At 54.2% G+C, this 27920-nt stretch overlaps 6 protein-coding genes across 6 annotated transcripts; 2 read left to right on the top strand and 4 right to left on the bottom strand.

Annotated features, from left to right (window-relative positions):
• Positions 1-1005: 1005 nt before the first annotated feature.
• Positions 1006-2245, top strand: KVR01_003237 (uncharacterized protein; the record flags this gene model as incomplete). The annotated part of the gene is made up of 4 exons (XM_044792975.1): positions 1006-1214; positions 1315-1511; positions 1905-1920; positions 1993-2245. 4 exons carry the CDS (start codon positions 1006-1008, stop codon positions 2243-2245), a joined length of 675 nt encoding a protein of 224 aa, XP_044648252.1.
• Positions 2246-3454: 1209 nt separating this feature from the next.
• On the bottom strand, positions 3455-5615 carry KVR01_003836 (uncharacterized protein). The gene is made up of 2 exons (XM_044793823.1): positions 5285-5615; positions 3455-5219 (listed from the first exon to the last, which is right to left on the bottom strand). The coding sequence occupies exons 1-2, from the start codon at positions 5523-5525 to the stop codon at positions 3610-3612; spliced, it is 1851 nt and encodes a 616-aa protein (XP_044648851.1). The 5' UTR covers positions 5526-5615; the 3' UTR covers positions 3455-3609.
• Positions 5616-5808: 193 nt separating this feature from the next.
• Positions 5809-10704, bottom strand: KVR01_002963 (uncharacterized protein). Its single transcript, XM_044787235.1, has 2 exons — positions 9498-10704; positions 5809-9423 (listed from the first exon to the last, which is right to left on the bottom strand). Exons 1-2 carry the CDS (start codon positions 10185-10187, stop codon positions 6589-6591), a joined length of 3525 nt encoding a protein of 1174 aa, XP_044647978.1. The 5' UTR covers positions 10188-10704; the 3' UTR covers positions 5809-6588.
• A 1850-nt stretch (positions 10705-12554) lies between these two features.
• On the top strand, positions 12555-16100 carry KVR01_002534 (uncharacterized protein; the record flags this gene model as incomplete). Its single annotated transcript, XM_044785566.1, has 4 exons — positions 12555-12587; positions 12649-12745; positions 12805-14946; positions 15016-16100. The coding sequence occupies 4 exons, from the start codon at positions 12555-12557 to the stop codon at positions 16098-16100; spliced, it is 3357 nt and encodes a 1118-aa protein (XP_044647549.1).
• A 300-nt stretch (positions 16101-16400) lies between these two features.
• On the bottom strand, positions 16401-20565 carry KVR01_003494 (uncharacterized protein; the record flags this gene model as incomplete). The annotated part of the gene is made up of 5 exons (XM_044787690.1): positions 19835-20565; positions 19325-19443; positions 19089-19254; positions 16541-18994; positions 16401-16467 (listed from the first exon to the last, which is right to left on the bottom strand). The coding sequence occupies exons 1-5, from the start codon at positions 20137-20139 to the stop codon at positions 16401-16403; spliced, it is 3111 nt and encodes a 1036-aa protein (XP_044648509.1). The 5' UTR covers positions 20140-20565.
• Positions 20566-20871: 306 nt separating this feature from the next.
• KVR01_003182 (uncharacterized protein) lies at positions 20872-24593 on the bottom strand. Its single transcript, XM_044792022.1, has one exon. It carries the CDS (start codon positions 24105-24107, stop codon positions 22494-22496), a length of 1614 nt encoding a protein of 537 aa, XP_044648197.1. The 5' UTR covers positions 24108-24593; the 3' UTR covers positions 20872-22493.
• Positions 24594-27920: the final 3327 nt, after the last annotated feature.

Here is a 27920-nt window from a genome sequence, read left to right as displayed (position 1 = left end):
GGCTGCATGTAATTTTGTCTGCAGGGTTTCTGTTTAACGTTTTCCTTGGTGCGGCTGCTAGTCGATCCACCTCGGCTTGCGCTTGCTCGTCTTGTGTCTCTCCCCCGCTAGGTACCACCCCCCGACAACCTCCTGGGGGGGGGGGCTGGATGTATGTGTGCAGCGCATCACTCCATCTTGATTCATCCATCATCCATCCCTTCCTCCCTCCGTCCAGCCTCTAACCGCCCTCGCCAATCTTCTCCCTCATTCGTCTTCCTCACACATTTCCCGCCCCGTTCATTCTCTTTGTCCCCCATCCCAAAGCCAGAGGCCAGGATCGTTCAGAACTTCTTCCTACGACTCTACATCCTCGACTTTTTCTCACAACAAGCACGTCAGAGCGTGCCATACCGCAATACACATCGCCTTGTACACAGCGCCCTGCCCCTACCCGTCTGCTCAGACCTTCGAATAGGGGACATCAATGCGAAGAAACCTTGCCTTGCCACACGGTCCACGGTGAAGCTGTTGTTGCGTTGCAAGTTGCACCCACCAAGGACCCGACTCCTGGAGATCTTTGCTTCTCGGCAATTGAGGACGACGACTTCCCGACAGCCCACTTGAACTGGATTGGCCGGACGAGCGCTCTGCCATTGTTCGTCTGGTCTGCGCCCGGTCTGCCGCGTTGCCCAGTGCTGTTTCGTCACGCCTTAGCTTCAATCGTAGCCCGTCGGCCTGGAATTGCGGTTCGGTCTACCCGCCCAGAAGCCTGCCGAGACCCTCTATTTCTCTCTGCCCTCTATCCCTGAGAAGGTTGCGGATCCTGTCACCGAATAAAAGCGCCAGTGGTCTAACTATCTATCATCCCCACTGCTGTCCGGCCTGCATCTCCCCGCCGTCGTGGCCGTTTCTGGACCCGGACGACATGAAGTAATTCCCACAGCCGACTACGTCGACTCCTTCCAGTGACACCATCATACCATCTCCTGCGACCAAGGCCACCCGAACTGCACGGTAACCGACATGGCTTCCAATATGGGAGGCGCCCCGGCTGAGAGCCGCGAGGAAAGGGTGAAGAGCGCTGGGAAGAAACTACTAATGAGGATGAAGACGGTCTTGAGAAAGACGGATTCGTCCAAAAGAACATCCACTGTACCGACAACTGCTGCGGTCGTATCCCCCGCGCCTGTGGCTGGCCCGTCTACCACGCCTGCAAATCCACCAGCTCCATCGTATGTCACCCAACGTGATCTCATTATCTACTTGACACAGCTCTCCCCCGCACGGTCTAGATGTCGTCTCTGAACAGGTCCCATGACTGACTCCCAGCAGCGAACCCGCCGAGGTGCCTGAAAGTGCTCCTGCGCAACTCGATGATGCCCAGGCCATCTTCGAAGGAGAACGCATCCCCCGGGCCCAGATATACAGCGAGCGAGCTCAACAGCTCGCAGAACGCTTTGGCCTTGACATGGACCCCCACACGTGGTACCAAATGGACGGCCATGTCCTCCGCGTCAACAGGCCCATCCGTATGCGCGTACACCGGACTTGTCACCAATGCGGCCACGGAATGAACCAGTCCGGGAAGTGCGACGGCTGCAAACACAGTGCTTGCGGCCAGTGTACTTATTACCCTCCCAAGCGATCCGAGGCAGAGAAGTTGGCCAGCCGAGAGAAGAGGGACCAAATCCTAAGAGAACGCACGGCGAATGCAGTCATTGTACCGGACTGGAACTTCAACTCCCACGAAAAGGTCGTTCTGAGGAGGCCTGGAAAGCCGGGAGGTCAAGAACTGGTGTATAAGAAGGTTCGGCAGCGCGTCAGGAGGACTTGTTGCCAGTGCCTCGAGTTCGACGGGTTGGAGACTTCATTCCAGGGTGGGAAGCTGAGCTGTTCAAAGTGCAACCATGCACGGTGTACAGACTGCCCTCGAGACCCGTATGTACCAACCACCCCATCTTCCAACAGGCCCTCTGACCAGATGTCAAAATGCTAACTTCTGAAATCCAGACCCAAGAAGGACAAGTATCCCTATGGCTATCCAGGCGATGAGTTCGGCGCAAAGTCGATACCGTATTATAAGTGCCACGAGTGCTACGCGAAATTCCCCCCAGGAGCCAAGGACGGCGACACGTGCCCTGGTTGTTCGCACAAAAAGTGCAATAACTGCGAACGGCTGAGACCTCAGAAGGTTGAGCCGGCACCCGACCCGGAAGTCATGAGAAGTGTCCAGGCAAAGATGGCTGAGACGAGGCTAAGCTGAACACAGGCCTCGTCTTGTGGCGGGCATTCAGTTGATGATATGGCACAGATGGCCTTGTGCCTTGCCGGCAAAGGAATGCTCGCTCTGATGCTTGCTGCAGTGCCCGCGAAGCATGTACCCGGGTCAGGCAGGGCTGTCAGGCCAGACTCCGATTGGAGGCACCGAGGGAAACACGTATCACGGAAGCCGCCACATTCAAGAACGCACATCTGGGGGACTGGGCTCGAAGGGAGGGAAAAGCGATTCATTTATTCACGATTATCATTGCATATACCCGGTTGGCATTATATGGGTACTACGTAGCGTCTTCTTTTAAACCAACGATGTTGCTCCCGACATCGTCAGCTAGGGAATCCGTCTTGGAATTTCAATGTCATCAAGATTGGCCATTCAACAGTCCTTGCAGGATTGCCTGCAATGCTTGAACAAGGGAAACCCGTACTCTGTATACCGGCTCAGCTCAGCAGATGGGCTGGCCTCGTAAGACAATCGGCAAGTAGGTGTCCAATGATACGAGCAGCGCAAGCGATCAGCTCGGCAGCCCTCTCCTGCGCCCTGCCTCCAGCTCCTGGCTCTGGACCGGCTGGCCACCATGGCGGGCCTTGTATGTTGCTCCCGCCCGCGTGGCCGGTAGGCTTGCTGTATCACGCCACGTGGCGGGCGAGGGGGCTGGTTGAACGTCACGTATGCGCCAGAGTCCATCTGTGCGAGGTCGACTCGGTGGCTTGTCTCTTCCGGGTCCCAATGCTTTGGTTGATGCCACCACGCTCAGCGTGAACTGGACTTTTTGACACCGGTGTCGACCGAGATCTCGCTGAAGTATTATGCCATCAACCATGTACCACAGTAAAGCCCGAGGCCCTTGCTTTCATCGTCCAGATTATCGCCGGAACCTCGCAAGCACCCAAAACTACTAGACACAATGAATGTTCTCGTGGTCATACGAGAATTGCTTTGGGGCAGCAAGCCAGAGACAACCTGTGAGGCGCAACAAGCCTTCACCATGGGTGTTTGTTATATTGGTCTTGGCGATGCCGCTCTGTGGTTGACCCCTTCGTCCAGAGCCCATGTACTTGGCAAGAGTGACTTTCCTGCTACATTGGGCGTACTGTGCTTTGTTGATCCATGGGTCCTTGTTGGAGGCTGCTGGGACCGCTTGGAAACGCTTCAACTGCACCATTGAGCTGTTGAGACAGAAGGGAAGCGGTGCTCTGGGTATAAAAAAAAGGTTGGTGAATTGGTTTGCTTCCCCATGTCTTGCACGTTGGGTCCCGGGAGTTGGGGGGTCCCAGTGGCCATCTAAGTACCTAGGTAATTGTATTAACTGTCCCCTTTTATAAAGTTGCCCCTGCTTCCAAAGTGCCCTACTCCAAGCCCTCCTCCTCGATGACGCCCTCCCCAAATACGAGCGGCTGCCCCGGCGCGACCGCGGCCCCCACGGTCGTGCGGCGGTTGGCCTTCCTCCCGAAGTCCTTTGACGCGGCGTTCTGCATGCGGTTGTTCAAGTATGCCGTTGCATCGCTGAAGACGCCCGTGGCGAAGGCCGTCTCGGCGACCTGGGCACCCTGCGTGACGCCGATGAGCTCGTTGGTGACGTAGAGCCTGCCGCCGACGTCCCGCTCTGCCCAGACCGTGTCCCACGACGATATCGTCCACACGCACTTCTGCTTGGCGCCCGTAGCCTTGGCCGCCGCCGTGCGGAAGGCGCTGTCCTTGACGAAGATGGCTCCCTGGGGCTGCGGCCCGAGCGCTGCCTTTTCGGCCACAAGCGACGCCTCGTACTCGATGCCGCGGAAGCTCAGCGTGTACGTGGCTGCATGCATTTTGTTGGCCGGGTCGGCCGGGTTGGGGACGGGGGTTGCCGCCGTCACTGTGATCTCGGTCACCTCCATTATGCCGTGGCTCTTCTCTCTGTGGCGGATCGCGTCGCCCAGGCGGATCATCTCGGCACCCAGGAAGACACCACCGTGCATTTTCTTGTTTTGGGGTTGCTTGGGGCCTGGGGTAAGCCGGTTGAATGTGGACCAGGAGCCGTCAATTTCTAGGGCAGCCATCTTAGACGCCTCGAGGCCGATGAACTCGGGTCGCGGGGCGTTCCTATTCAGGAGGGCTTCCCAGTTGATCTGGGAGAATGTCTGGTTCTGCAGCTCAGGAATAGAAATGGCCGGCACGCTGAAGGTGAGGAATGGCCGCATTTCGTGCTGCTGCTTCGGCACGTCGGCGAGATTGAGGACGGAGTGCGCAAGGGGTGTCACGACGTAGCCGGGTACGTGTCCTGCGCCGACCTGTCTGATAATACCAATCCTCCATGCCGGCCCCTGTTGAAACCAGACCATCTCGCCACGGCGGAACAGGGTTGGCTCATTGTTCACTGTTGGGTGCGGTGCGGCAGGTGTGGCAACGGCCTGCAGAGAAGCGGCGGGTGCTGTCGCCGTCGCCGTCGCTGGTGCTGGTGCTGGTGCTGGTGCTGGTGCTGGTGCTGGTGCGGGCGCCGGCGCCGGCGTAGATGCTGTTGTTTTAGGAGTGGCAGACTTCTTGGCCGGCTTTGGAGCCGCGGGTTCCTTGAGCACCTTGTTCGTGACCTCAGGAGTGGGGGTCTGGGAGGCTGAAGTGGCCGCGGCGGACTTCTTCCTGGTGGCGGTGGATCTGGTGGTTGCGGCCGCCGCCTTCTTGGGTTTTGTCTCGGCAGCGGGCGTTGCCAAAGCTGCTGCCTTCTTCTCAAACTTGGCCGTCAGAGACTGGGGCCATTTCCTGCCTGTCGCAACATGGCATGGCTGGCACGGGCATTGGTTGTGGTCTTGAGAATCACTCAGAAGCCACAGGACATGCGGGATGAATTCGTGGGGGTGCTTGTAAAGGAACTCGTCAGAGCAGTCCTGCGGGTGGCCGTAGACGCATGCCTCTCTGTTGGGGCCCGCCGAGTTGTGCCATCTCAGGCAGTAATTCTCCGGGAACTCCAGCTGATATTGCACGTCTGAGGTCCTCTATTAGCTGACGGTCACGCTTGAGGCTCGGTGAGTCAGGCCAACAACGACCTACCCTTTGGCCACCCCAGCTCCTCCGAGAGGCCATTTCCAACAACCACCTTCCACTGGATCACCTTCCTGCGCGTCTCAGCATCCGCGATCTGGACCCAATCCTCTGGAATAGGCTCCCCAATCTGGTTCGCGGCCATCTTGCCCTTGGAGGTGATCTCATGGGTCGAATAGAGCCGCCCATCTGACCGGTTAACATGGACTCGGTGAGCCGGCGCCCCTGGGGCAGCCCCAGCCGCTGCCATCCGGGACGTATGACCTTGGGAGGGTGCTCACGACTGGCAGTCCAGCTTCCTCGCAAGGCAGACTGAGTGAGTGAGATGGGCACAGTGACCAGGGGGGTATAATTGGCTTCGCTCTCCGATACTGTTCCAAACGAGGTTGGCCCCTCGGCCAAGGCACAGGCCAAGCTTAGTCAGCAACACATTCATTGTCCATTGTTCATTGTTCCGTTAAAACTGGCCCGTCCGTCCCTTGGGCTTGGTCGGTTACGGGCAACCTTCAGAAGTCAACTCATCAGGAACTTTTAGGGTAGTCATTGAGTCCATTGCGATATTCTATACCAGGGTTGAAAGTGCCACCCACGTCCATCTCCATTGCAACTTGTACCCTGTACAGTCATACAAGCAACGTCCTCGGGCTTTGCGATACCCTGAGGTCCTGCTCTGTCCCAGCAGCAATGGCTTTCTTCCACCCAGAAAGTGTACAATAGCTAAAACGAAGTCTTGCGCCTCTGCAAAGGGATCAAGACACCTGCCAAATATCCGGTACCGAACCCAAGTCCGTTCGCTCGTTCCAGGTCGAGAATGTGTGTGTGTGTGTGAATCTGTGTCTGTGCGAGTAGTCAAGAATTCTATCATGAGCCAAAAAGGTATATATCCATCCCGCATCACCCGTCCGTCTCGTTTCGTCAAAGCACTGTGGCGGAGTGTGTATAGAATCGTAGGGTAAGCCATTCCGCCGACGACAGAACCAGCCTCGGGTGCAGTCATAAAAAGTGAACAGAAGAAGTAGAAGCAGAAGCATTATTTCGGTCCCAGCCCAAGGAACCTGGCGATTAAAACCCCTTAACCCAAAGACCTGTGTCTGCGCGAAGATGGCCAAGTCCCGATAAGCACAGCCGCCCAGGCCGCCACCTGTAAATGCAACCCAACGCCACGTAATGATTTGTATGAAAGAATATATCCAGAATGCCGCCCTGCAGAACAAGACTCTCGCTATGTTTCAGAAAGCTTCGTGATGCTGATGGTCGCTTAGCTAAGTGGCATGGTGTCGGATGAGGCGACGCCAGCCACCAGGCGTTTGCTCCTATGGGGTTTTCCCTCCTTTCCGCGTCTCGGGGTTGCCCTCGAATAAGGCGCTCCACCCGGCCAGGGACCACGAGTCAGATGCCGAATGTATCACAACAAGCCAGGCTGCGACGATGTTGACCAGGTGGTGAATCATGTAGCCGTACGATACACCGTAAACAGCTGCGCACACTGCCACGCCAAAGATCAGGACGCTGGTGATATGTCTCAGGCGACCCGTCACCCTTGGGACCATCTTCCCCGCGGTAAATGTTTCGACAAGGACGATGAAGGGCATAATCGACATGACGTTGTGGTGGGAGGAGAAGGGTGTGAACCAGTGCACTGTCAGGTTGCGTATCCAGACGACCAGTATAGGTATGTTGATAGGGAGCACCCAGAGCATCAGGGAGAAAATAGCATGGGCGTAGTTGTAGAAGCTACGGTTGGCGTTGGACGGCATCTCACAGGCGATGCGGTGGGCCCGTACTGCGGTGATGAGCTGTACCACACACGCGACCAGGTATGCGAACTGGTAGGGTATGAAGGTCGTGACCAAGAACAGCAGGATAGCTGTCGTGATGAGCCGTCGTCGTGGCGAGGAGGGCATGAAGCCATGTGGCATGGCCCGACGCCTATCATCGTAGCGCACCCAGGCTGGGCGGAAGCTCAGCCAGCCGTACACGGTGCTCAGTACCGATGTGACAGCTAGCACTGCGTAATTGAGAACCGCGCATACGCCGACGCAGACAATGCCAATGAGAGGTATCATGAACCAGAAGAACGGGTCTCGTGTCCCAGCTAAGAGGTCGTTCTGCTGGAAGTCGATGCCGTCTGTCACATTTTTGAACGGCCAGTAGCTTGCCGTCCCATGAGTTCCAGATGTGTCCAAGGAGAGGGATAAGAGTGTTAATGACGCGAGGATCAACGGTATAGACCGTCGCAGACACAAGTCCAGGCTCTCATTGAAAGGGATGAAGACGCCCTGACTGTCGTATACCCGGAATTGCTTGCGAATGATCAAAGCAACGATCAGCAGCGGGAAGGCCGCAAATGCGGTCCGATAGCGCATGTAGAGTTTTCCCATACTGCCCAGGGCATCCACGGTCAGGCGGACGTTGATGCTGGAGTCACACGTCGGGTCGGTCCAGAACTGGAAACTCAGTCCTTCCTCGGTCATTTTTCTCTTCATCGGCGGAGGATTAAATGGGGCAACTCCGTGCATGCTAATGCTGGCGTGCCGAGCATTGACGAAGAACTTAGACTCGTACGGTTCTGTAAGATATTGACGGACCAATGGCGCGAAGAGCTCCTTGTTCTTCCCACAGGACTGCCCACTGAGTTCCAAACTGTACGCGAGTAGGCTGGACTGGATTGACGGTATCTTGATCTCTGTCACGATCGGCCTATGGGCAGGCAGTCGAAAATCCATGCCAAAGGCGAGCATCCGACGCAGACTGATGTGACGGGTTCGATGAGAATCGGCGATATCGCTGAACTCTGCGAGCACGAATCCAGATGAAGTGATTCCCTTATCCACAATGGCAACGAATTGATGATCCGCGATGTCGTCCAGTTCATACTGCAGGAACGAGAATGGTGTCACGGGCCTGGAGCCGGCAGGGGGGAATGGCTGTTGGGTGAATCTGGTTGACGCAGGGAGTTGCACAACGTCGGAAGCGGCGTTCTTGCAGGCCAGCCGAGTCGAGCTCCGGCTCTCCCCTGACGACAGATCCATCTTCCACGGCAACATCATACCCGCCTGGCCAGGCTGCAGCGTGTGAACACTGCAGAGCAGGACCTCCAGCTTCCCGGACTCACCGGCTCCGTCGAGCGGCTGATCGGTTAGAAGTGTGAACCGGCTCGGCGACGAACCTAAGGGTGGGATCGGGACCAGGTGCGCTTGCGGTTTGCCCTGCTGCCCCAAGCCTCGCAGTGCCAATCGGTCTCCTTGCGGTACAATATCATGCGAGTCATCCTCGAGGGTGAGCAATGTGCTATGTTCCTTGTGTAGTACGGATTTCTCTGCGTTCTCCTCGAGGCCGGTGAGGAAGTGCTTCTTGAAGACACTCATGCGCTGGGCGCGGGGCTTCGTTTGCGAAGGGCGGTGCGCATCGACCACATCGTACAATGCCCGTATCACAACTTTTCGATGCTGGTCGCACCAGAGGATTGCCTGGTGATCCATACTGGTCCACACGGTCGGAATGGTGGAGGTGAAAACGGTGAAGCCATGTGTCTCTGGCACAATGGATTCCAGGCTGGCGTAGTCGGACGGCACAACGGTGTCCAGGCTTCCACCGGCAATAGAGATCAGGGTGACATGCCACAGCGGGTTGTTGTTGGCCCATTTCTGGGCATATGCCTTCCTCCAGTAGTCGTTGATCTCGCCGTACACCTTGACAATCTCACTGTCGAAGGAGACGGGTGGTCTCGAGTGCGGCGCAGACATGGTGATGATTGTGTTGATAGAGTGCGCCTGGTAATTAGGCATTATGAGCATGGTGCGAGCCACGATGCCGCCCATAGAGTGGCCCACGATAATGACTGAGGTCGGATCGGGCAAGTCTGAATCGCGGTTTGTCATGCGCGGGTCTAGGTATAGAGACAATATGTAGCGGATGGCCTCATTCAGGTATTCGGCCTGGTCGACCAGCGTCTGGCCGTGGAAAGCGGTGAAGTCCTCGTTGAAATCAACGGTGAAGAAGTCGAGATCGCGCACGCCATCTCGGAGGGCCAAGGGATCGTGCAGGAGCGTGTCGTGGAAGTAGTTCGCAGCCTCGGCAGCGAGCGGGCGCACCTGCTTGTAGCTCCCTGCGTTCCCAGGGATGAAGAGGACGGGGGTGCCTCGTAACTGGGATTGCTGTCAGTCCACGGGTGCTGTCGCGCGCAGATCAGGGCGGGAGCCATCGAGGCTGACAGACAGACCTTGACCTCCTCGTCCACCTCGAGTTCCCTGTAGAAATAGAGCGAGTACTTGCTGCCGAACCGGGTGTGCTCGGTGTCAAAGTCGTGTAGCTTGACGTATGCCGGCCGCATATAGGACATGATGCAGCCCTTGGCATCGAGACATCGCGTTGCGCTCGAATGGAGTATTGCAGCGAGGAAACCAAGACCAACTATCGATGCCAAGAGGGTCAAAAGACCAAGCGCCCACGGGCTTCGGGATCGCAGACGGCGGAGGCCCTTGGGATCGGGCGACTTGTCGACACCTTCCGAGTGTTGGTCGGTCTTCGGGGCCATGACTGGCACGGCTGAGGGGCCGACGGGCAGGGCGAGGGGGGTCTTGTCGACGGCAGCACCGTTCTGGGGGGAAATGGGCTTCCAGGAGGAGAAGTTGCCGGAGCGGCGGCTGCGGGCGGAGTGGGATCGGAGGTCGAAGCTGGTGCGCCTGCTGTCTGAGCCCCGGGGCGCCTGCTGACCGGGAGCCCTGCCGTGCGTATGGGCCGAGGTAGCCTGCGCAGAGGGCGTGGCATCGAGACCGGAACCGAGGGCGAGGGGGAGGCCGAGGGAGGTGTTGGAGCTGGGGTTGGCGGCGGCGGCGGCGGCATTGACAGGCAGATGATGTTGCGATTGCAGGCCGTCACCGTCGTCCGAGCCAGAAGACCGCCTCTGCATTCCCACGACGGTCGATGGCGCTTCTGCCGTCGTCTCGGCCGTGTTTCGAGCGTGATCGTGGGAGCAGGAGGGGAGGGGAGGGGAGGGGTGGTGCTGAGGGCCGCGGAGAGGTTCGGTCGAGGGGGCAGAGACGCGGGCAGGAAGGAGAGACAGAAGGAAGTTTCACACGCTAGCAGCAGACGGGAAAACCAGGTCAGGTCCCCAATGGGCAGGGGCTGTTGGGGTGGCTGGCTGGACCTGGACGGAGACGGAGACGGCCTGGTCGGGAGCACCAACGGCGCCTGGACTTTGCAGGCTTGGCTGCCCCGTGCGCGCCCTGGGAGATCCGTGGGGGGGGAGGGGGGGTTGCTGCTGGCCGAGACGGGGGGTCCAGGAGAGAACCAAGAGATGTCGGGGATCTTGGGGAGATTCATGGATCCCTCTCTGATCTTGGACAAATTATCTCATGCCCCGGGAAGGAGGGCTGGCCAGGCTGGGAGATGAGGAAATCAGAGCATCTGGACCTGCAAGACCACGGCTCCCTGTTTTTACAATGCATGTATTGGAGATGGAGAGCATTATTACGGGACCGCGGGCTGACGGGCAGATACAAGTACAGTACGGAGTAGGAGTGTACCGACGGGTGTGGGGCCGACAACCTGCTGGCTCCAACAATCCCAGGTGGCCCCCCCCTGGGAAAAAAATCCAAGGTTCCTTCAGTACTACATAGTAGCCAGACTTGCTAGAGCAGGAGGGTGGTTGCATCCCATGGGCCTAGGCAGGTCCGCTGCCTGCCCGGCTGGCCGTTGAACAAGGGTGTAGATACCTACCTAGGTACCTAGGTACTAAGTAGGTATGTAGTCCAGCACACAGCAAGCATTACGGGCACCGGGGACAAGACGTTCGCGCAGCAGAGATCGGATCTGCCAGTCAAGCAGTGCTTAGTGCTTGCTTGCTTGCTGCTCCGTGAGAGACGCATCGGGACGCATTTGAGACGACGCGGCCTCCTTCTAGCGTTCCAGTCGGTGCAGCGCCGGCTCATCAAGGCTGGAGCACAATCCAAGCTCGCCTTCCATTCCTCCGCATTCGTCGCAGAAAGTCTTGGACCCAAGCTCTAGACACCGGTAGTCGCGCTGCAGGATTGTCAGTGCTGACCAGACTGCCACCGTGGGATAAAAAGCACACGGCGCTTCACCTGTGCAGCTGTGGTGCATTGCCCAGGCGATAACGTCATTCACTGCCCAGCATACCCATGCACCCATGCACCCATGCTTATCAGCAGCGCAAAAACAGCACCAGGCTCAGCACGGCCAGCCGCCCATAATCTCTAGCAGCCTAGCTCGGTTGCAGGGCAGGCCAGGGCGCCTGGCTGAGTGGCCGCCATGCTGGAGCATGGGAAATGGCAGATGCGAGATGTTGGGATGGGAATTGGTTTCGAAACAAGGCCGGCGGCCGCGGCCGTCAGACCGACCCGAGTCCACCCCTGCACTCCCCTACCAGCTCTCGCGCCTCCTGGCCGCTCGTCTGCTTTGCTGCCGAGTACTCCGTACCGGTACTGTACAACAGACACCACTGGGTCCACCACTGGGTCCACCACTGGATCCGATACTCCAGAGGATACTCTCCAGAGCGACAGACGGACCGACAGACAGACAGACGCACACAGGTAACAACGCCCCGTCCATTGCAGTAGCGCATGTTGCACTTCCCATTCCCACGCAAGCCGTACTTAGATGCACCACAAGCAGGCGAGTGACAAGGGAGTCCCGGGCCCGGGACTCGTGTAATTTAACAGACCAAGGCGGTTGGGTGGGTTGCACTGCAGCTTGCAGAATCTGTTGTACGGCGTCTGAGGACTTGGCTGGCAGAGACCGCAAGCTGCGTTACGAGCTGCAGCAGGGAGACGGCCGGACGCGTTTGTACGGAGCAGACTGCACGGCGTCAGGCGTCAGGCGTCAGGTCGATAAGATGCCAACCTGCCAACTTTTTGTCCGTGCAGATTGAAGCGTGCAAGATGCAAGATGTAGCAGACAGCCTTCGGTGATGGACTCGTTCTGACTTTTCAACAGCAGCAGCAGCAGCAGCAGGGCCCTGGCTAATAAATCATGGTCGAGACCGGACTGGCTCGTGGATTATGTAAGCTGAGACGCGACCAAACGCGTGCTTCTCGTTCGGCTCATCCGAGGCCATTATCAAGGCAACTTGGCCGTTGTGGGCATTGTGATGCGTAATTTCTGGTTTCTTATCGACATGTTTCCCCCATCCATCTGAGACTCTCTGCTGCACAATATTGTAATCCTGCGCCGGGATGATCAAGGCAACTCGCTGCATACTGGGTCGTCATCCTCGGAAGCCTGTTGGCTGAGCAGGCCTCCTCTCGCCGAGACAATGGCGACCATCAGGGCCATCGAGGCCAGCTCTGTCAGTGCCGTGGTCTTTCGAACTGGGACCATCAGCTGACATCCTCTCTTCCCCGTCTCAGGTCCACCAGATCCAATCCGGTCAGGTCATTGTCGACTTGTGTTCAGTCGTAAAAGAGTTGGTTGAGAATGGCCTCGACGCCGGCGCAACGAGCATCGGTAGGCATTTTGAGCCATTCCGTGTGCCTTGTGTGATACTAAATGAAACCCGTAAACAGATGTCCGGTTTAAGAACCAGGGCCTCGACTTGATTGAAGTCCAGGATAATGGCACAGGCATTTCGCCGGAGAACCACGAGTCTCTGGCTCTGAAACACTTCACGTCAAAGCTGTCGACTTACTCGGATTTGAGCACACTAGAGACTTTTGGCTTCCGTGGCGAGGCTCTCTCTTCGCTCTGTGCCTTGTCTAAATTCACCGTTGTCACTTGTCTTCAGTCCGATGCGCCAAGGGGATCCAGGCTGGAATTTGAAACTTCGGGCAGGCTCAAGTCCACCAGCATTGTTGCTGCCCAGAAGGGCACAACAGTCTCTGTCGAGAACCTGTTCAACACCCTGCCGGTACGGCGCAGAGAGCTGGAACGGAATATCAAGCGAGAATGGGGCAAGGTCATCAATCTGCTCAACCAGTACGCCTGTATCCAAACCGGGGTCAAATTCACAGTCTCTCAACAGCCTAACAAGGGAAAACGGGTCGTCCTCTTCTCTACAAAGGCAAACAAGACCACCAGAGAAAACATAATCAACATCTTTGGGGCCAAGACCATGGCTGCTTTGGTTGTCCTGGACCTGAAACTCGACTTGCAGCCCACGAGCGGCCTGAGCCAGAAGTGGAGTGCGCCAAAGGATGGCGACCATCACGAGGTCCTTGTCCGAGGCCATGTGTCACGGCCGCTCCACGGCGAAGGAAGGCAAACTCCGGACCGACAGATGTTTTATGTCAACAGTCGACCTTGCGGGCTACCACAGTTCGCCAAAGTCTTCAACGAAGTGTACAGGTCGTATAACTCGACTCAGTCGCCCTTCATCTTCGCCGACATACAGTTGGACACACACCTCTACGATGTCAATGTCAGCCCCGACAAGAGGACTATCCTCTTACATGACCAGGGTCGAATGCTCGACCACCTTAGAGAGTCGCTGATTGAGCTCTTTGAGAAGCAGGAGTACAAAATGCCGGTGTCACAGGTTGCGACGTCTAAAATCCCGCCCTTCAAAAAGTTGACAGTGCCTCGCCATGATACGAATAGCCCCGAACGAGACTTGGCCGATAGATGTGACACGGCGGGCGATGTGGGCGGATCTCCTCTTACTCGGCAGGAGGAGGAGGTCTCCAGGATATCAGACGAGGAACAGGACATCTCGGGAGCCCGTCGGATGAAGAATCTGGCTTCAGCTAAAGCTCTCTCGAGAGACGCACAAACAAACCCCATGACACGGTGGCTGGACAGGAAGCTGGCTTCACAGGAGGAAGCCAGGTCAGGACCAGCCCCGGCCGCAAAGGTTAAACCGAGTGAGACAGTCCTCGAGCGAGCAAGCAATGCGGATTCAGGAGACGGGTCAAGTGACGCCCCGGAGACTTCAGACAAGCCTGCCGAAGTGATACAACTGGAGCCGACAGACGAGCAAGTCCGTTCCGCCGATATTGATGAAGGCGAGAATGAGACGTTCCTGAGCCGATTGGCCCGTATGAAGCGTTCTTTCCTCCCGGAGTCTCTACGAGACGAACCACCCTATGACCAGGCCCCCGACGAGCCACTTATTGCAGCCATTGCGAAGCCAAACAAGCCCGCAGACAATGCGCCGCTCGATGTGTCCGCCTCGAGGCCGCCGAAGCGACCGTCACAGGAGGTCGCGACAATCACAGTCGGCGAACAGTCGGTCACAAGCGTCATCGGATCTTCTGCCAAAAAGCCAAGGTTAGATGAAGGAGCGGCACAACACGATGTCCAATCCACGGCTCTGAAGGCCCCTCAAGCAGCGGCACCCTTGCCTTCCTTCGGCGGACGCCTGACACAGATGTTTTCTGCCGCTTCTGCTTCACAGAATCTATCTAAGGGCAGACAAAGCCTACACCCCGAGGAATCGAATACCTCAGAGGTCGACGAGCTCGACGAGGTCGATGAGGTAGGCGAGGACGAGGGTGAAGGCGAGAGCGAAGACAATAGTGCTTCTGAAGTAGAAACTGTATCTGATCGGGGAACTGGTGAAGACGATGACAGCGCGGTCTCAGCGTCCTCTGCATTGTTCGTGGATCAGGACGAGGATGGTGATGAGTCTTTGGCATCGCCTGCTCACGAAGCAGATGAAGAAGCGCGTGATGAACATGACGGAGAGTACCTCGAAGAGGACGAGGTCAAAGGTAGGGGAGAATCGGAACAGCAAGATGCCCTCACTGCCGCTAAAGAGGTCAATCCTAAGCCTAGCGAAGAAAACCAGAAGAGGACTCAGGCATTTCTCAAAGGGGGTGGGAAGAACAAACATTCCACGCAAGCGCTCCTTCAACGGCTCCATGTCGACGTGGACTGTCTTCAAAGGCGTCTGGACTCACGGGAATATCCGATGCGTGACTTCGCGTCCGCAAGCAAAGCTGAAACCTCCGAGGATGTGGAATCTGGCCTTGAAGCCCGGACGCAGGTGGCAGAAGACAAGCTCTCACTCGCCATCCACAAAGGGGACTTCGCCAAGATGAAGATTGTGGGACAGTTCAACCTGGGCTTCATCCTGGCGGTGCGACCCGGCACGTCTTCGGCGACACCTAGCACAAGCACAGGGGCCGCCCGACCGAATATTCAAGGGGACGACGACGAGCTGTTCATCATTGACCAGCACGCATCGGACGAGAAGTTCAACTTTGAGCGCCTACAAACCACGACGACCGTCCAGTCGCAGCGGCTTGTGCGGCCCAAGCCCCTCGAGCTCACGGCCGTCGAGGAAGAGATCGTCCTCGAGAACCGCGCGGCGCTGGAGGCGAACGGATTCCAGGTCGAGACTGACACATCGGGCGACGAGCCCGTCGGGTCGCGGTGCCAGCTCCTCAGCCTTCCGCTCAGCAGGGAGACGACTTTCTCCCTGGCCGACCTCGAGGAGCTGATCTCCCTGCTCGGGGAGAGCCCGGCGACCACGTCGTCGCCTCCTCCTCCTCCTGCGGATCACGACAACGGTGAGGGTGACACGTCTACTGGAGATGCGGACCACCGCGTCAGCCCAACCGCACCGAGGAGATACATCCCCCGGCCATCCAAGGTGAGGAAGATGTTCGCGATGCGCGCGTGCCGAAGTAGCATCATGATCGGCAAGGCGCTGTCGCACCGCCAGATGGAGAAGGTCGTTCGGCACATGGGAGAGATGGAGAAGCCCTGGAACTGTCCGCACGGGCGGCCTACGATGCGGCATCTGTGTGCCCTGGGGGCGGCATGGGATCAGAGAGGATGGGCTGAGGGCGACCATGGCGATGGCGCCGGGGGCCGGAGCACTGATTGGGCTGGCTATGTGAGCAGACTGAGGGGGCAGTGAGCTTGGGGCTTCTGGAGAAAGGCGTAGCAGGCGCGGATGATTTTTCGTTTACGACGGACTAGGTTCGGGAATCGCATTTTTATTACCCAAGATGTACCGACGGACCACGGCCACAAGAGTCTCCTTGACGATGCCGTGATGATATTTGCATTATTGAAGCGAGCTAGCCACGCGATTTTGATAGCCATGTCTTGATGCAAAATGTACAACCCGCACTCATGATGAGACAGAATTGTGCCAAAATGGGGCCGCCAGGCTGGGTCTTGTAACGCTTGTCGTTGAGGATTCGTCCGCAGCCAATCACATCGACGGCATGTCAAGATTGAGCTGGCTTACTTGATCGCCATTGATGCCAAAAAATTGAAGCCTAAAGGATGACAGTCAGTGAGGGCACCGTCAAGTAGTGCGGTAGCAACAGCGGAGGTCCCTTGTGGACTTACCAGTCTTCAACGTTTAGTGTACTTGGCACCGGTGCTCCCTGGGCGCTCCCTGTGCTCCAGCTATCCGGGCTCTGGCCGTCTGGCAGGGCCGAGTCGAATCCAGTATTCCACATAGCATTTTGGTTCTGTTGTTGTTGGCCAGACCCACCCTGCTGGCCAGGAAACCCAGCGAGGCCGGGCTGCAGGAAGCTTGAGTTGTGCTGCTGCACGGGGCTGTTGCCCTTGCTCGTGCTGTTGAGCATGCCATGCTGCTGTTGGTGGCCGCCAAATTGCAGGGGGGCGGCTTGCTGCCCCTGTCTGCCCTGTTGCATCTGTGGTGCCATCAAGTTGGGGTCGAGGTTCTGATGTGTCTGGGTCGGAGAAAGGTGTGGGAAGAGAGGCATGCTTGCACTCTCAGGAAACAGCTGGTCTGGCTGGAAGTTCTCCCATACGGCTTGCGACAGATTCGGGGAGTTTCGCGTCACAAGATAGAGGTCTGGAGGGGTAGTCGGCACAGAAAAGGATGGGTTGAACGGAGTCGCAGGTCTGGTCTGTGGCCGTGAAGCCGTTCCGCCCATGAACGCGTCCATGTTGTTCTGCCTGGTGCCGCCAGGGGATGTGATCTGGGGAGGTCCCATCGGGTGGCTGTGCTCGTTCTTTGTGGTTTGACTTGGTGTCTGAGGCCTGGAGCGCTCATATGACTCCTGAGGTGTTGGCGTGGAGACGCTGAAGTCTATGGCCATGTCGTCGTACTTGCGCTTTGCCGACTCCCTCATTTGTTGTTGGTGATGTTGCTGCTGATCTTGAGCGTGTTGCTCCAGTTGCTGCATGCTCCTCTGAAACTTGCTATGTCGCTTTCCAGCGGCCTTCTGGAGCCTCTCCTCAAGGGTCCTATTCCCAAGAATGGCTTCAAAAAGCGTCGACACCATTTTCCCAACCAACCACACCCGCGAGACATCCTTCAGGGCCACCATGCACGTCCTGATCCGGTCCTGAGTGACCTGCTGAATCGAGGGGATAGGTGACCGCATCTGGTACACATGCATGATGAGAGCCGAGAACAAACTGTAAACGATAAACGCCGGGCAGTAACGAAGCTCGTCATGAGCCGAAAGATTTTCTATGATCGACGTGATCATGGCCGCCGCCTGGAAAGCGATATTCCTGGACGGATATGCCGCATCTTCCGGAAACCGCGAGGAGCCCCCGCCCGGGGGCATATGTGCCCTATGTAGCAAACAGAGCGTCGTATAATAATTCGAATGTAGCAAGGCAGACCAGAAGTGGTGTCGCGGCATTTCCCAGTAAACCACCTTTGGGCAGTTTTGGAGCCAATCGGCCAGCGCCATGTCGCTGTGGGTGAGATCGATGGGGTTTCGTTGACGTCCCTTCGCCGCCACCGAGTACTGCTGTGATAGCACAAGCCCCATGATCTCGCAGAGCTTGACATACTGTAGGAAGAAATGGACGTGGATCGGATCCGGGGGATACTCGCTCGGGCGGCCGTCTTCGTCCTCGATAAAATCGTCCTCTGTCAGCATTTCCACGTCTGAGTCGTCCAGGTTGATGTGAACGGGTCGCCCGAGGGCCACAGCGACGGATCTATCTCGGGTGAAGAGTGTCCACCAGATCCTCTTCCAGAGTCTCTTGTCAGCCCGGCTGAGCTGGGAACCCTCAACACTGCGGTGCATGCCGGACCCCTGTGCCACGATTGTGGCGACGCGGCTCCAGTAAAAGACGTTCTTGGTGACATCCTCGGGGCCTTCCCAGTACCAACCCATCAGCAGCAACGATTGGACTATAGTCATCCTGTCATCTTCATAACTGGCGTCATAGAGTGCCTTGGCCCTCTTGTAGAAGGTCAGTGCAGCAGGGGTTGTGGACCCATTTGCGTCCATGAGCTGCGGGTTGTTGCAGACACGGGATCCGGCAAGCAGGATGGCCTGGAGGAGCAACAGCGAGGGTGGGTTCTTGGGGTCCCCGTACTGTCTCATGAACCTGGTGCGGTTGATGACAGGCACGATGGGGTGTATCCATTTGAAATACGAGTCGATCAGCTCGTCGCAGAGGGAGCGGGGAGGGAGCAAGAATGCACCACGTTGGTGAAGTATATCGATCTCGACGTTGTCCAGCTCGGTCAGCCTCGCCCTGGAGCCTCGGACGTTCTCGGGCAGGGGGTAATGGACGACATCCGCGGCTCCTTGCCGGTCGTTGACAAGCAAGGTCAGGTTGGAGGACTCTCCCAGGTAGGCAACACGGCCGGCTTCGGTGATGGGGGCACGGATGAACTTTGGTTTCATGACTAGGTTTACATAAGTATTGTTGTCGATCTCCTCCTTGTGGGTCTGTGCCGCCGTCATGGTGGTCGTTGGTGTACCTTCTGAAGTGTGATATACGGCGGGTGGCCTGGTGTTGAACGTGGCCGTTCCTGTGCCAGGGCGTGGAGACTGTTCCTCTGGGCCATCGCCTCGTTCACTGGGCAAGACTGATCAGCACCTGCGCTCTTTGAGAAATCGAAATCGAAATCGAAATGGGAGCAATAGGGTTTGGCTGGTCGCGCAATATGTACCTATCCGAGTCCCTAGTGGTGGAGGCGGTCTGGGTCTTTTTCCTCTTGGGCGTGGGAATCTTGCACTCGATCTGGAAGGCGACGCAGTTGGTGCAGGGTACGCCCAGAGAGGCGGCATCGCAGCGAACTTTCCTCCTGTTCAACGAGGGTGTGTCAGCCAAGTCACCTCAACACCCGCAGCCACCGGAGTCACTCGATGTTGTCGTGCTCGGCTTGTGCCGGGGAGCGGGGTTGACGGGCATTCCATCGCGAAGCTGTCTCAGGCCGGGGATCTGGACCTCGGCTGCCCGGGGCCCTGGGTAGCTTGGCCCAGGGGATGTCTGTCGACGATGGGGTTGACGTACGCATGACAGGTCTATGTTGGCAAGAAGAACGGTCAGCGAGACAGCCTGATGGCGAGATTGTCATCAATGAAGGTGGCAGATCAATTGGTTGTTCGGCGTCGCGAGGGCGAGGCGGCCGGCGGAGGTGGGATACAGACAGAGTTACCGAGGCATGCAGAGCAGCCCGCCCACCTCAGCCGAGGAGCTGCAATGTAATCGGCGGGTGGGCGAACGAGTGGGCGGAGGGGGGCAGGAGAGATATCCCAAACATGACAAAATTAGAACCAACGACTCACCTCACAAGCACGAGATGCCCGTTGCCTTTGGTCAAAGCACGGCGAGTCAGCTCAAGTCCTTATCGTCAACCCAAAGCTCGAGCTCGAGTCCAACCTCTTCTCGGCACGTCGTCAACGGTCTCCTCACCTCCTGAAGCTCAGAGCATTCGCGGCGGCCGCAGCCGCGGCACTGCCCTTCCCTCCTCCTCCTGCTGCTGCTGCTCCTGGTCCTCCTCCTGCGGATGCTGTCGGCGTGGCACCGCTGCTGCTTCGTCCGTCTTGGTTCGCAGGTGGTGACTGATCCTGGGACTGGGGCTGGGACTGGGGCTGTGGTTGCGATTGCTGTTGGTGGTGATTGTCGGCCTGCGTCTGCGTCTGCGTCTGCGTCTGCGTCTGCTGCTGCGTCTGCTGCTGCGTCTGCTGCTGCTGCAGCTCGAGGGAAGGCTGGTCCATGTTCCAGGGCGTCGTCGGGACTACGTCTCACGGCAACGACGACGGCGCGTTCAAGGTGAGGGAGCCGGGTCAGACAGTTCGTTGGCCAAGGTCCATTCTCAGGCGCGACAAGGTGTGTCTCCGGTCGGGACAATGGCAGGCTGGGAGTGGGCAGAATTGAGTCGGGCGGGATGGTTCCAACACTGTCGGGTGGGCGGTCGGGCGCACCGGGCAGGTCGTTTTTGGGGGCAGCGTACCCAGGTAGAGCAGTACTGTGTACTGTGGCACGTCGACCCTCGGAACCGGCAGCGGGCGCAAGCTGGCGGCCAGGCGCATGCAATTAATTGTCTGGCACTGGTCGCGCTGGGCACAGGACAAGGGCAGTGCTGTAGGCGGCGCCCCGGTAGACAGCTGGGCAGATCGAACGTTTCAAAAGTCGGGATTTTTAGATGAACCGGGCCTCCGCAGATCCCAGGCGTGCAGGGGCAAGCGGGCAGTGGGCAGGTACGGAGTATTGCGCTGAACCCACACCAGTACCCACGTACCCAAACAGCCCACCAGCTCAGGGTACCCGGGCAGGTAGGTACCTATTACTAGGTCCCCAGTACACAGTAGGTCGTAGCTCCTCCAATGGCATCAAGCCATAGACATATCGTCTGCTCCCAGCTGGGCCGACAAGAGAGCTGCTGAAGGCGTGGTATGGCTGCGCTGTGCGTGCCGCAAAACGCTACAACGGCAAGAGAAACAGCAACAGTTGGAACCAAATGATCTCTCGGCACACGCCCCAGCCTCTCCGTCTCCGTCTTATTTATCCACGCCGTCCCTGAGGCACCCACCGCATCGTCTCGCACGCATGGCCCTCGATCTGTGTGCACTCCGGCATTGCCCGTCATGGACCATCGTTGCACCCATCCTCGGGTGCGTTGTGTGCCTGAGGTGTGTCTGTGGCGTCTGTCGTGTGAATTCGGGTCCTTCGACGTCGATGAGGGCAGTACCTGCCTCTGCCGGGTCAAAGCAATCTCCCAGCACTAGCAGCGAGCCACACCCTCCTGCGGGAGCTTGGAGCCAAGCTTCTCTTCTGCAGGCCCAGTCCAGGCCCAAGCCAAAGTCTGGGGAATCCGGGGAAGACCCGGGGGACAAAGATACTTGAGTACGTACCGCCCCAGATGCTGCTCATAAGCCGACAACTACAACTGCATCACCATGCCGCAAGGACTCTGGAGCGCCTTCACAAATCCTGACTGAGAAGCACATCCTCCATAAAAGGCACTGCTACTGCAGCGCCCGAGCAGCCCGCCCCAACAAACACAGGCATCGAGGCCTCAGAAAACAGCGCAAGGCCTGCCAGATGCGGCAATCGCCCACCCCTCCCAAATGCCGGCGCACGAGTATTGCAGCTTTTCTCCCAGATCACGGCAGACCTCAACGCTGTATGCAAGGCATTGCAGGCTTCTCCAGAGAGTAACAGATGCGGCAACAACGAGTACGAACGAAACCCAAGACAACACCAACGCCACTCCCCCGGCCTCGAGCTCGCCCTGGCTCCGCCGCCAGCCACGTTGCGCGTGCGCAAGCGCGGGGGGTAACCCGACACTTCCGTCCTGGTGGCCCGGCGCTGCGAGCCCCGAAGCTCCGCTTCACATCACATGCGTCGAGCAGCACACCCCCTGCCTTCCCCACGGCGGCTTGTTGGAGCTCCCATCCTGGGCTGGTGGTGATGCCGAGGTCCAGCTCGCGCGACGGCTGGTGGGCGTGGGCGTGGGTGTGCTCGCCTTCCGTCTACGTCAACACGGAGGCTTGACAGTCTTAGACCCAAGGTCTGGGCATCCTACATTTCCCGATCGAGTCGGCGTCCTAGGTGTTTCGGCGCAGAGGTGCTTCCTATTCAGCCGCCAGGAAGTTCCTTACTGGTGCAGCAGCAGCAAAGATGTCCACACAATTGGGTCAGCTGCACGCGTTGGTGACATCGGCATTCTTTTAAGGTTCCCAGCCATGCCAGAATGAGTGTATGCTGGCCTTGCCATTTCAGGGCGGTAACGACATTTTATAGGGCACAGCCGAGACGCGGCAGATCTGCAAAGAATACTATGCGAACCATACTATTCCCTGCGATATTACCGGCCAACACGCTCTGTCCGTAAGAGAGACAGTGGAACGAGCCGCCGATAACAGATGATCATGCCGGACTACAGGGACAGGCGATAGCTCGTTGTGAGGTCTGTGCACTCTATTAGATCTCAATTTACTTGGTGTGGGTCTTATATCAGAATGAATAGCCCCAGTTGTCTTTACGTGTAGGAAGTAAAATACTCATTTCCATCCGCATTAAACGTTTCCGTGTGTCTGTACAAGTGATTTCATCCACCGCCTCTCCTCTAGTTCGCCCGGAGAGTCCTCCTCGTCACAAACGGAGCAGACCGCTTGTTGCTTCCCATGTTCTTGTCCACGGAGACCACCTCGGCAGCATCAGACACAGGTGCTCCGACATTATTACAGAGGCCATCAGTCTGCGCCGCAGGCAGAAAGACACGCGGCAGGCCGCCCGCTGGCATCTGCACGTTGAGGCGTCCATCCCTGTCCACCGTGAAGGACTCGCAGTTCAGCACGTCAATCAGCTCCTCGCCGGCCTCGTAGTCGGTCACGGCCGCGCCCAGGGCGTAGCTGGCGTTGTTCACAGCTGCGCTCCCTCCGTTGGTATACATGCTGATCATCTGGCCCTTCCGGAAGGCGATGACGCTGCTGCTGTTGCTGGTGCTGTCGCCGTCGTAGAAGAGCGCCGTCGTGCGCTCCTCCGTCAGGAACTTGGGGTTGCCCCGGGCCGCGTGCGCTCGAATCTTGTTGGTCTGTTGGATCCAGCCGTAAAGCTCGGAGTAGATGTCGTAGCCGGCGCCCAGCCAGAGTGCCTCGCGGTTATTTGGCACGTTGCCGCCCGCGTAGTGTTTCTCCTGGCCGTAGTAGACGATGGGGATTCCATCGCGAAGCATCGAGATCGAGATGGCGTTCTTGGCCAGCGCCACGTCCCCGTTGCGATAAGCAAAACGGACCTGGTCGTGGTTCTCTAGGAACGAGCCAAACAGGGAGGGGTCGATCTCGGTCATGGCCGCGAGCTTGTTGGTGCCCGTGTAGAGGGCCGCAAGGTCCGCATCGACCGCCTGGAACGCCTCCACGTACCAGTTCCAGCTGCTGAAATCCATGTATCCATCGAGGTACTTTTGATAGGGGGCCAGTGTCTCAGGAGCGCTGTGGTTGATTTCAGCAAGGAGAAACACGCCGGCAGCGTCCTTGACGCCACCCTCGGTCCAGAACTCAGGCTCGATTTCAAGTGCTGTGTCGACGCGGAACCCGTCAATCGAGTACTTCGAGACGAGGTCCTTGATCCATTCCCTATAGATCTTGCGGACATCATCGTCCTCGGTGCGAAGGTCGGGAAGGCCTTCGAGCCAGCACAGCTGCTCAGACTTGCGGTTGTTCCACTGGATACTGCACTTGTCGTGAAAGTATTTAGCATCGTTGAAAGGGTTGAATTTGCTGTAGTTCCCCGCCGTCGTGGGCAGACCGATATGGTTTGGCGCAATGTCAACCATCAAGTACATCCCGCGAGCGTGCAGAGAGTCGGCAAGCTCCTTCAGGTCGTCCTCTGTGCCAAAGTGCTCGTTCAGCGAGTAGAGGTCCTCGGTCCAAAAGCCGTGGTAGGCATCCCCAGACAAGCCGAAGTTGCCCTCGACATTCTTAACAACGGGCGATATCCAAACGGCAGTGGCGCCAAGGTTCTGAATATAGTCGAGCTTGTTGGTGATACCCTTCCAAGTTCCTCCGCAGGCAGTGCCCAGGGAGGCGTCGCAGAGTGGCGCCGAACCATCTGTCCTGGCAAACCGATCTGTGATGATCTGGTAGATGCTCTGGTTTCTCCACCCTGCCGCATCCAGGGCCAGGGCACCGTGGAAAGCCCCAACGGCAAGCAAGGAGAGTGTTTGTGAGAGAGAAACCATTTTGAAGTGCGGATTACGGTATTATGCTACAAATATATCGACAAGAGATAACGCTGTATGACTGGGAGAAGAAAGCTGCAAAAAGGAGTGTCGATTAATGATTGGAATGTCTGGACGGGGAAAACAAAATAGAACAAAGAGTGACTATGGTCCAGACTGAATGATCGAGTGAGTGCCTCTGCTTTCACAATGGCATTCTGCAAAGGGACAGAAGCTGAGGAAATCGCTGAGGGTCTTCCCGCGAGCAGAAATGCGCCTTCATATTGACGCCAGCGTCGGCCACGATCCGAGGCCTTCACCTGAGGTCCAAGTGGTGACCCATCACTCACCTCGCTGCCATGTACATGATGTTGCCCAATCGAGTCTTGATGACCGGTTGGGCCCACCCACTTATCCCTTGAACTGCGCCGCGATTGAGATTCGACCTGCCCCCTGTATCTGCATCTGGATACAACGAATGTCCTGGGTCTCGGTTTCGGTCCAAAATCGTGCATAGCACTGGATCTGGATCCAGTATCGGACAAGCATACTACCCTTGAAACAGATAAACAATTACAAGATACGGTTCGCGTGCAGCGAAATTGTTAAGGGATGGGGCGATGTTGATGAACAAGTCTTCCTGCTGAGACCCATACTCTTCGAGGACTAGTGGACTTCAGTGTTTCCACTATTATTCTGTGCGGCTACGCACGCTGTCTCGGAAAAACGAGAGTTGGCCCCCCCCCTGCAAAATGCCCCCTATTCCTCGGCTAAACCAAAACTTTGCTAATAGGGCGGAAAACCCAACATTTTCAACAAGACACCATACCTAACGCCACCTACACCCCAAAAGAGGAAAAAGAAAGGCTAATAATAGCAAGCCATTACCTATTAAGCCGTAAACTCTAGCAATTAAAGTTTTATTTACGCTCTAATCTATCCCCACCAAACAAGTAGCTATAAGCCAAGTTTCAAGTTAGCTATACTATAATTTAAAAATACCATTAAAGGGTTGCCACCACTTATATAGTTGCCCTAAACATACTATTACTATTATTATTAAATGCGGTTAAGCTAAAGTAATAAACTTTAAAGGTTTATTAACCTACTTTCTTGTAATAAGTCTATAAAGCTTAACTAATATATAGGTTATATGGGCTAAAAGCTAAAAAATCTTTTATTTAATAAGTTAAACCTATACCTTAATAAAATATAATGCTTTTTTACCAAGTAATTTTAAATTAACATTACTATAAAAATAATAGGTAATACCCTTAAAGCTTATATATAAAGTAATAAACAAATATATATACTAGCCCGCTAGCGCAATAAGAAGCTTCGCAACTACCACCTCTAATAGGTATACCAGCTAGGCCATATAATAAAAATGTTTATCTTTATTAATAAGTCTGGTTTTAACAAGTAGAATGGTGTGAGGAGAATAGGTTAGGCACTTATTAGGTATATTCCACAAGTTAAAAGTCTCTTTAAGCGAGGGGCTTATCTTCACATCCTCCCTGCAATTACATCTAACGGCTTACTTGCCGTTACGGTATATAAGGGTTATATAATAAAAAAGTACTTTTTACAGTAGCTAATAAAGAGCATCTTACCGAAAATAAACCTATACCTAGGCCTAAAATTAATCCTTATAATGGATAACGCTTTATGGCACCATAGTATAGAAATAATTAAGGTAATAAATATAAAAGGCATAAAGTACAAATATCTACCTTTATACTCCCCTAATTTTAATTCTATTAAGGCATATTTTAATAACTTAAAGCGCTATTTATATTATTAATACTAGTATAAGTTATTAAACTATAATTTAAATAAGAATTTTACTTAATTTTTATTCTTTTATACCTAAAAGGTTGGGTTTAAAGCTAAGGCTATTTAAAAATATTTTTATTATATGCAAATATTAAAAAAAAGTATAAAATAAGGCAAATATAATAGTATTAATTAGAAATTATAAGAACTAAAATTAATAAAGTTTTAGTTAAGTGTAGTTATATAAATAGAAAAGTATTATTTGCAAGTTAAATAGTTAGGTTAGTAGTTAAGGTTAAAGTAAATAAATTAATTATAAGCAAATCCACCTAATTAATTAATTACCTAATGCTAAGCACCTAATTTACTTTATTTACTTAAAATAACTAACTTTTTTCTCTTTAATTGCTTCCCATTATTAACCATATCTTTCTACACGCCTAATTACCGCTTCTCTTACTTAAAAAGTTTTTTAAAACTTATTATATAACTTCTCTACTTTATTAAATATAAAGGACTATTTTAGTAGGCTTTTAACCCTTTTATTAAGTAGCTAACCTAATTATAAGGCCTAATATTAAATAAAGCTAATTAGTTAATTAGGCAACCTTTATAGGCTTTATAAAATATATACTTTTAATATCTACTTAATGGTCCACTAAGTGGCTATTTAATAGCCCCTATTATAATAGTAAGTCCTCCTTATTATTATTACTATTAAAGAAACTAGTAAAGTCCTCCTTCCCTTTTAAATATAGCTTAACTAGCATTTTAACTAATAAGATGGCCCCTAAATTATACCTATTAAACTAAATATCCTTCTTCCTATAAAGCCCATAAAGGTTAAGCTTTTTATGCCTTATAACTTTTATAAGTTGCTTAAATTAAGCCCTTTTTAACAAGTTTTTAAAATACTTCTAAAATGCTTTTATAATAAACTCTTAATATAAAACTATTTTATCCCCCTTTATTTATAGCGGCAATAATAAAAGGATAACTAGCAGCCTCCACCTTCATAATAGGCTTTTAGGCGCCATTATTATTGCTACTAATAATAACAGGGCCCCATTAAACTCGTAAAAAAAAGCTAATAGTGGTGGCAATAATAGCAGCCCTATTAAGGCTGCTTGGCTATATTTAACCCCAAGCAAGTTAATATTAAATAATAAATTAACAATTATATTAATACCACTCTCCCTTTACTTTTACTTTCACTACTTCTTTTTAAAAGGGATAAAGCTAACCCCATTACTATTAGGCTCCTCCTTGTCAAGCTTTATCTAAGCTGCCTAGCAATTAAAAAGGACTTTTAGTAGGCATCTAATCATAGTATTATTTACTATAATTACATTAAATTAATCCCTTAAATTCCTATTAAACAAGCTAATATATATGCTATCCCGCCTAATAAAATACTACTATTATAGGGAATCCCCCTTATTTTAATAGTAATAATTAACTTTATAATAATTACTTAAAAAATATAGCTATATCCTTATTAGTTACTTATACTTCTTTTATATAAAGTTTACTTCTACCTTTATTTTAACCTTTTACCTAATAGTTATTAATATAGGTTAAGAAGTTCTAGGGTTTAAATTTCTACTAGGCATATTTAGGTTTGCTACCCACTTAATTGCTAGCAAATTGTTCCTTAAAGCAACTACCTGCCAAACAGCTAGTAATGGCTAAAAGACTTTAACTAGTAGGTGCCCAGCTAAGTAATTACCTTATAATATAAGTATTTGCAACTTTTATATTAATAATATAACCTTATAGTTATATAAAAACCAAAAAAAAAAAAGTCCCTAGAACCTAAAAAGTATATCTATAATATTATTATAATTAAGCATTCTAATCTTCCTACTAATATCTTTCCTTATAGTTTTTAATTATAAAGTTAAAAACTTTTAGCCTATAAGCTAACTAGCCTTAATAAAAATATCTCTTAGCTTAATAATTGCGTTTAAATAATCTTTATACTTTTTTTTAATTAAGTTTTTAAATAAATTAATATAATTTAGTAAAAAGCCCTAAATCCCTTAACCTTTATTCTCC

Source organism: Diaporthe batatas, assembly GCF_019321695.1.
Source record: "Diaporthe batatas strain CRI 302-4 chromosome Unknown Contig00003, whole genome shotgun sequence".
NCBI lineage: Eukaryota > Fungi > Ascomycota > Sordariomycetes > Diaporthales > Diaporthaceae > Diaporthe > Diaporthe batatas.
Note: the sequence above shows the minus strand (reverse complement) of the source record. Positions and strands in the feature narration are given on the sequence as shown.

Coding starts and splice junctions, on each gene's coding strand:
- KVR01_003836 (XM_044793823.1), bottom strand. CDS start 5,525: ATGGCAGCGGCTGGGGCTGCCCCAGGGGCGCCGGCTCACCGAGTCCAT. Junction 5,220..5,284: donor GGAGCTGGGGTGGCCAAAGG/GTAGGTCGTTGT, acceptor AGAGGACCTCAG/ACGTGCAATATCAGCTGGAG.
- KVR01_002963 (XM_044787235.1), bottom strand. CDS start 10,187: ATGCAGAGGCGGTCTTCTGGCTCGGACGACGGTGACGGCCTGCAATCG. Junction 9,424..9,497: donor AGGTGGACGAGGAGGTCAAG/GTCTGTCTGTCA, acceptor CAGCAATCCCAG/TTACGAGGCACCCCCGTCCT.
- KVR01_003182 (XM_044792022.1), bottom strand. CDS start 24,107: ATGGTTTCTCTCTCACAAACACTCTCCTTGCTTGCCGTTGGGGCTTTC.